The sequence below is a fragment of the Lycium barbarum genome, chromosome 4, assembly GCF_019175385.1.
Source record: "Lycium barbarum isolate Lr01 chromosome 4, ASM1917538v2, whole genome shotgun sequence".
Classification (NCBI taxonomy): domain Eukaryota; kingdom Viridiplantae; phylum Streptophyta; class Magnoliopsida; order Solanales; family Solanaceae; genus Lycium; species Lycium barbarum.
Window position 1 is genome coordinate 14,609,059 of NC_083340.1, and position 7,493 is coordinate 14,616,551.

Below are 7,493 nucleotides of genomic sequence, written 5' to 3' on the forward strand. Positions count from 1 at the left end.
TGAACTTCCTATAGCTTAATCTTGAAAAAGTTATAAGGAGCAACGTCCTATGAATATTGAAGTTCAAAAAGGAATGACCCACACACGACAACTATTTTTTGAAGGACTAGTAAAAAGATGACCTTTCGGCGCCTTCCGTAAATGATGTTAAACTGTTGTTATTCGTAATTCGTGATGCATCACTCTCCTAAACCACAAAAGTCAATTTTCTCAGACCAAATAGTCAAGGCATCAATCCCAATGTTATATGATAAACCATAAATATTTAACATAAATGGTACAAGTGTTTTCCTTTTTCTTTTTCTGTTTTTTGGGGTTGATACTGCAAACATGAAAAATATTAATCCAAATATGAAATCTTCTGTTTTACAAATTCAATAGAAATCAGAATCACCCTCCATAAATCCCGCATTTTACAACTAGCTGTTCTTCTAATACATCAAATTAACATAACTCATAAGTAGAGACATCTCGGGCTAGTCGACTCAAGATTCCGGATCTGCCTCTTGTCATAAGTACGTACAAGCTAATTAGTATCAGCATAACCTTGCTTGTACTTACGGAATATGTCTTCCGTTTTGGCATTTCTAAAAGCACAACACCCAATCAAATAAACCCAAATTAATCCAACAAGAGTAATGAGAAGAATAATATCTGCCCTTCTCCATTCTTTCTTCAAATTAGCCAACAATCCAGCTTTGCAAGAATCACAAGAGTAGCAAAGTTGTGTTTGGTCATTGTTCCAATTCAAGCAATCCATGTCTGCTGCATTGTTTATAGGGCTAATCCAATATGTTGGGTTCACAAATGTGTAGCCACATTGTGTTGGTGGCTTACAACACCCTGACTGCAGAAAAAAAAAAAGTAAAATTTGAAGACTATCTAAAAAGAAGTAAATCCAAGGCATATTACCACATGAAAAAAGGAATTAGAATCTTGTGTCTTTTTAACTAAAGCCTGTTTGCTAATGTTAATTCTTGTTATGCTTTAGGTATGTAGTAGTACTTGTTTGATGGGGGAATCACTCCAGGTATAATAACATGTTTAAAAAGGTTTTTCTCTGAGGAAAGAAAGTTCCCCTTTATCAGCATTTCTAATGCTTTCCTTGATACAGGGGCAAAAACAACTTCAACTAAGCTTCCATCACAAACAAATTCGGCTAGACTTTACGAATCCTCACTTTTCATGCCGTTCTATTTTAAGTCCTTCTCAAATTCTCATCAAACTATTATTTAAAAAATTAATTTTACTAGCATTAGAAATTCTCCGCATTTTCTACAAGCATACGAATCCCCATCAATGGATATTAAAGTGAACGTACTAACACGAATAATTAAATTCTCTCCCTAATACGTGCAGAAAATTACGAGCAACTACCTACCTTATTTTTCAAGCTCTCCTAAATCGAGCAAAAAACCCATTTAGCCACGAATAAGATTTGAAATAACATTTGGATATCATTTCAAAAAAAAATAAGTGCTTGTTCATAAAACTGGCCCATTGTTCCAACTTCAAACTTCTTGTTTCAAAAATAAGTTTTAGAAGTATCTTTTCAATCACAAAACCTTTTCTTTTAGATCTCAACCGAATCATGTCCAAACGTCTACTTAATATGAGTTGAAAAATTATAAAACCATGACCTCATGCAATTAAGGATATTTAAAACATAAATACTAAAAGAAAGAAAAAATTACCTGCATAGGGCTAAGAGGGGCATTAAAGAAATCTTGAGCCATTTTATAGCTCTGATTCAATTGAGCACACATTGTTGTGGAGCTAAGACAACTTCTAATTCTATCCCACTTGTAAGGACTTTGAACTCTCCTTCTAAGCCAGCCAGAATAGTCTTCAAGATGATATTCCAAATATGTCCTGCTTGGTTCCATATGGCCAGAACCTCTAATAGTGACCATGTAAATAAAAACTACCAAACAGGCTAGCAAAATTATGAGAATAAGCATAGCTATGAGGTAGAAAATTAAAAGTGCTGGAATTCTCCAAAACCCTCCAATAAAACCAGCAAGTGCTACAACCAAAATGAGAACTCCTAATATAATAACTGGCCACTGTAGAATCTTGACACAAGAGTTGTCAGTTTCCATTGCTAGCCAAATTCCAGCACCGATTACTGGAATTGAAAGAAGCATGGCTACAAAGTTAATGCACCCTATGACATTATTACTTAGTGCCATTCTTGACTTTTTTTCTTCTTCTTCTAAAGATTTTGAGAGATGGAGATTTGAGAGAAGATAAGAGTTCTTGATATCTAGGGTAACAAACACTTTTTGTTCCTTACTTTGGATCCATGAAATTACTAAAGGAAAAGAATGGTTTTTTGTATAGATAGGGTTTTTTTTTTTTTTTTTGGGTGGAAATGTCTAATCACTTTAAGTGCTGCTTTTTCAAAAGGGGAACAGGTTGTAATGAAAACAAAAGTGCAAGGGAAAGAAGAAATTCGTTGCAACATAGAGCAGAATCAAAACTCATGTCCCATGTCCTGCCACAGAGCAATGTAGGGCATAGGGTGTCTCAAATTTCTAAATATTCCAAGGTTGCATCTACACTGAGATCCTTTAACTTGCTTTTACTCCTTTTTTTCATTTATTTTCTTTCACCCAATACCTCCTTGACATTGGTTTATTAGATGCATATTTTAATTATTTTTGTCCTAATTATTTTCCTGAACTACGCAGTTTAATACTCTTCTTCCTTAGTCTACCTTACTACTAGCCTGTTTGGCCAAGCTTATTTTTTCCCAAATAATACTTATTTTTTTAATAAATGCTTATTTGAAAAAAAATAAAGTGTTTGAGTAAGCTTTTGGGAGAAAATAAGTGTTTCTGGGGAGTAGCAGAAGCAGTTTTTCAGAAGCTAAAAAAAACTGCTTTTGCTCAAAAACACTTTTTTTAAAAGTACTTTTGAGAAAAATACAAATAGAAACACTTTTTAAAAGCTTGGTCAAACACTAATTGCTGTTCAAAAGTATTTTTTTAATTAATTGGCCAAACACAAACTGCTTTTTGCCAAAAGTATTTTTTTGAAAAATACTTAAAAAAAAAAATACTTTTTAAAATAAGCTGATTTTAGAAGTTTGACCAAACAAGCTAATAATCCAAAGAGGTGTGAAGTTTTAACTTTGACAGTTTCATAAACATCCAACGTATGAATGTGGAGTTTATCTTGCAAAAGACCAAACTCAAATATATATGTGTATATAAAGTTTGAACTAATTATAATATCTGAAGTTTAGGAAATATATATGTTCAATTTGAACTACTAGTTTTCATCCGTGCCAATATTCCCAAGTTTTTGCTATAACACTAGCTTGATTTAAACTCACTTTTCATATTTAAAATTCAAGTCTCACTTCTTCAAGCTTACGATAATGATAATTTTTAGATGATGTTTTAATTTACTCCATAAGATTTTATATATAAAAGGTGTTGAAATTATTTCTTTTTATAATTTTAACTGTGACCTATTGGACCCCTCAACCAGGCCCCTGAGCCCGGCAATTTGCAGGATTGGCCTTCGTTGTGGGTGGTCTTTAATGTTGTCCCTCAAATCAGTGGTCTTTAATTTTTGTCTTTAGCTACGAGCCTTTTGGTTCTAGGTTCAAATTTTCGTTCGGTCAAAAATTAAAAAAAAAATTACAAGGCATAAGTTGGGTTTCAGACTCTGCCTTAAGGCAAAAAAAAAATTATTTTGCTGGAATTTTGCAAACCTCTGCCTTAAAGTCTAACTTTCATTGCCTTAAGGCCTAATTTTGGATAAAAGTTTGCCTTAGGCTATAAGTTGGGTCCAACTTGCGAATCCCAACTTTTGCCCTGCGAATTCTAATTTATGTCTTGTGATTTTTTTTTCACTGAGCCTGAGTTCAAACCCAGGAACCCAGGACCTCTGAGTGTTAAGCGAAGGCCAAATATTAAGGACCACCAATTTGAGGGCCAAAAATTAAAGACCACCCCAAAAGAAGGCCAATCCGCGCAAATAAATGCCTGAGCCCTGTCCAGATTTTAATTGGGCCAGATAGGGTTGGACACGTGATAAAAGAGCACTTTTTCCCACTCTTGATCTAAATAGTTTTTAGAGGGCCATTTGCACGATTGGCCTTCAAAGGCACTGGTCTTTAATGTTTATCCTTCTCCTAATATATCGAGATTTTGGGTTTAAATTTCTGCTCGGTTAAAAAAAAAATTAATAAGATAGATGTTTGTAGCAAAATTAGGTCTATTCAGGCAGAGATTTGCCTTAAGGCAAACTTTTACCCAAAATTAGGCTTTACGGCAAAGTTAGGCCTATCAGGCAGAGGTTGCTTGAATAAACCTAATTTTTGCTACAACCCTCTGTCTTGCTTTTTTTTTTTTTTTTTTTTTAAATATTTGATTGAGGTGGGGTTGGAACTAGGACTGTTTACGGTTTTGGTTAAAACCAAAACCAAACCGAATAAAAAAATCGACATTTGGTTTGGTTTGATTTGGTTTTAAATTTTAAAAACCGATAATATTTGGTTTGGTTATGATTCTATTAAAAAATAACCGAATAAATAACCAAACCAAACCGATAAATTATATACATAAATTTTATAATTATTTATATGTATAATATCAGTTTTTCATAAATAATTATAAATATTTTATACCTTTTAATCATTAATTTGATTTTTGGTCTATTTATTTCACATGATTGTTTAAGACCCATGTTTTTAAGAATATGTTCAAGCCCATGATTTTAAGACTTTTAACTCTTTAAGTGTTAAGTGTAAACCTACTAACGGAAGCTCACGTTAGAATCTAATGTCTTTAACTTAAATTTTTAGTCTTTCTTTGTCAGCCATTTGATTTTAGGTTATTTCTTCTTTTTTTTTCCGAATTTATACCTTTCTTTTTTCTTGTCTAAATGGGTCCTAAACTTCTAATATTTTTCATATGAAAAGGACAGAGGTTGTAGATTTGAAGGTTCCTATAGAAAATACTTCAGTAACATCAGCATTTGCTGCAACTCAAGCATATGGTAATGCCCTAATACTTCTTTCGTGGGTAATCCTCCTAAAAAGTAGAAAAGAACAACAACTTGTAGTCGAGACCTTAGCCTTGGGGATAATGATAGAAAAATATTTGACGTTTGGGATCATTACATAAAGTTTTTTTAATAAAATGGGAGAATTGAGGGCAAAATGCAAGTACTGCCCCAAAGTTTAGGATCATTACACAAAGTTTTTTTATTTCATATATTTTAATTTTAATTTTAGGGAGTCTTTATGTTTAATTAATATGTATGTTTGTAACAATGCTCTACTTTATTTCCAGGTATGTGTATTAAGATGACAAAAATGGTGCAGCCACTACTAAGTTAGTTTTTAGCTCTATATGTAATAGTTTAGAAACTTTGGGTAACTTGAGTACTACACTATCACTAATAGTGAAAATGTTTCTATGATGTATGTTCCACCTTAAACTATAAATAAAAGTTATCGTTTGAACAAAAAAAAAGACATGTCTTTTTTAACTTTTTAATGTTTTACTGATGAGTCTCTCATGGCTGCTAGTCATAAACCGAAAAATCGAATCAAACCTAACCAAACCGACAATAACCAAACCGGTGGTTATTATTTTATTTGGTTTGGTTATGGTTTTAGACATTTAAAAACCGACTAAATTGATTTGGTTATGATTTTAATCAATAACCGATCCAAACCGAACCATGAACACCCCTAGTTGAAACTGGGAACCCATGAATTATTAGGCAAAGGACAAAAATTAAATATTTCAAATTTGAGGGGACAAAATTAAAAACCAGTGCCTTTGAAGGGCATTCCGCACAAAAAAATGTTTTTTAGAAGGTAAATTTGAAGAATATTATATATATTTAAAATGTGCAACACGTGTCCAATGAGATTAGTATAAAAAAAAAAAAATTACTACTTACCCTATTTGGGATGGCGTTATATAACTATTTGATCAATTAATAAGAAATGTAGAATAACAAAATCAACTAAGGGAATATACCAAGTTTCATTTGTAACGCTTGTTTTCATTTCCATCGTTGTAACAAACACTATTATCCCAATATTTATTGAAGAGAATTACTCCACAGGTCAAATGGTTTGACCGTATGGTGAGTTAACAAGTTAAAAGTACATTCTATTGATGAAAACGATTATAATTAGGTATAAATACATAATTTATTAAAGGCTTAAGTCATAGACAGACTCTCAAACTTGTCCATAAATTTTACTTAGACCCCTCAACTGAGGTTCGTACCATATGAACCCTTCAAGACATCTTTTAATGTGCCACTTGGACACGTCGGGCCAACTGGTTAAGATGTGGACCCTACTGGTCTTATTTTTGGGTTAGAGGTAGGTGAAAATAAGGTAAATGATGCATCTAGGATAACAAATATGGCTTTTGACACTGATATAAATACTGAGGCTGGAGAAAACATAGAAAACTCTAAAAAAAAAAAAAATGCTGTAAATGCTCCTAGTGTTGAAGAGGTTGAAGAGAGAGGGTCTGTAAATATTCCTAATGTTGAAGAGAGAGGGTCAACTGTTGAAGTTGAAGAGGCTAGTAGAGAGGAAGTGAATGTTGAAGATGTTTATGATGGTGAACAAACTGATGATGGAGAATCATTTTTGGCTAGTAGTGAGTCAGATCTAGATAAAATACTAGATGAAGATGATAGTGAAGCTGATGAAGAGTTAATTTCTTTGAGGAACGAAAGGAGAAGTAAATTAAAGAAGCAAATACCAAGGAGAAAGGAATCAACTGTCATTGCTGAGGTACCCCTAGGTGGGGGGAAAATAGACAGGGATTTTAAAGATATTGGAAAGAATAAGGCCTCCAAATACACTGGATGCTTAGCAGGGGATGAGCAGTATATTGATAGTCCTGTTGAAGAGTGTAATGAAGATTCAGATGATGAGCTGGATGGGGATGTTGATCATGGTGTTGACTTTTCAAGTAGAACGAAGAGCAACAAATTAAGGTATGATCCAGATTGTGTGGTTAGTATTTTTGATCTAGGCATGCTATTTGAGAATGTTGAAGTATTTAGAGAGGCAATAGATAATTATGCTGTTGAATACCGTGTTCAGTTGAAACTTAAACCAAATGAGAAGAAGAAGGTGAGGTGTAGGTGTAAGTCGAAGATTTGTAATTGAAGGTTGTATGCTAGTCTTGATAAAAAAAAAATCAAGGGATTTTATGGTGAAAACTTACCATCCTATTCACAAGTGCACTCCACTTAACAAGAATAAGATGTGCAATGCTAAGTTCATAGCCAACAGATTTAGGGATAGGATCACTTCTCAACCTAATATTAGAATTTGGGAAATTCAGGACTTGGTTAGAGACAATTTAGGGTTGTATGTGTTCTCAAACTGTATTGCAAAAACGTTTAAACAGTAAAAAAATAATTTCTGAAAACAGAAAACATAACCTGGACAGATTCTACAAAACTGTAGAAAACGAAATTAACAGAAACTGGAA

The 7,493-nt window shown here is 33.0% G+C and overlaps 1 protein-coding gene across 1 annotated transcript; it reads right to left on the bottom strand.

Annotated features, from left to right (window-relative positions):
* Nucleotides 1-340: 340 nt before the first annotated feature.
* LOC132635298 (protein TORNADO 2) lies at nucleotides 341-2,541 on the bottom strand. The gene is made up of 2 exons (XM_060351626.1): nucleotides 1,695-2,541; nucleotides 341-847 (listed from the first exon to the last, which is right to left on the bottom strand). Exons 1-2 carry the CDS (start codon nucleotides 2,190-2,192, stop codon nucleotides 527-529), a joined length of 819 nt encoding a protein of 272 aa, XP_060207609.1. The 5' UTR covers nucleotides 2,193-2,541; the 3' UTR covers nucleotides 341-526.
* Between the last annotated feature and the right edge of the window lie 4,952 nt (nucleotides 2,542-7,493).

Excerpts from the sequence above, each read along its gene's own strand:
- LOC132635298 (XM_060351626.1), bottom strand. The coding sequence starts at position 2,192 with ATGGCACTAAGTAATAATGTCATAGGGTGCATTAACTTTGTAGCCATG. Across the intron at positions 848-1,694 it reads CCCCTCTTAGCCCTATGCAG|TCAGGGTGTTGTAAGCCACC; the intron begins GTAATTTTTTCT and ends TTTTTTCTGCAG.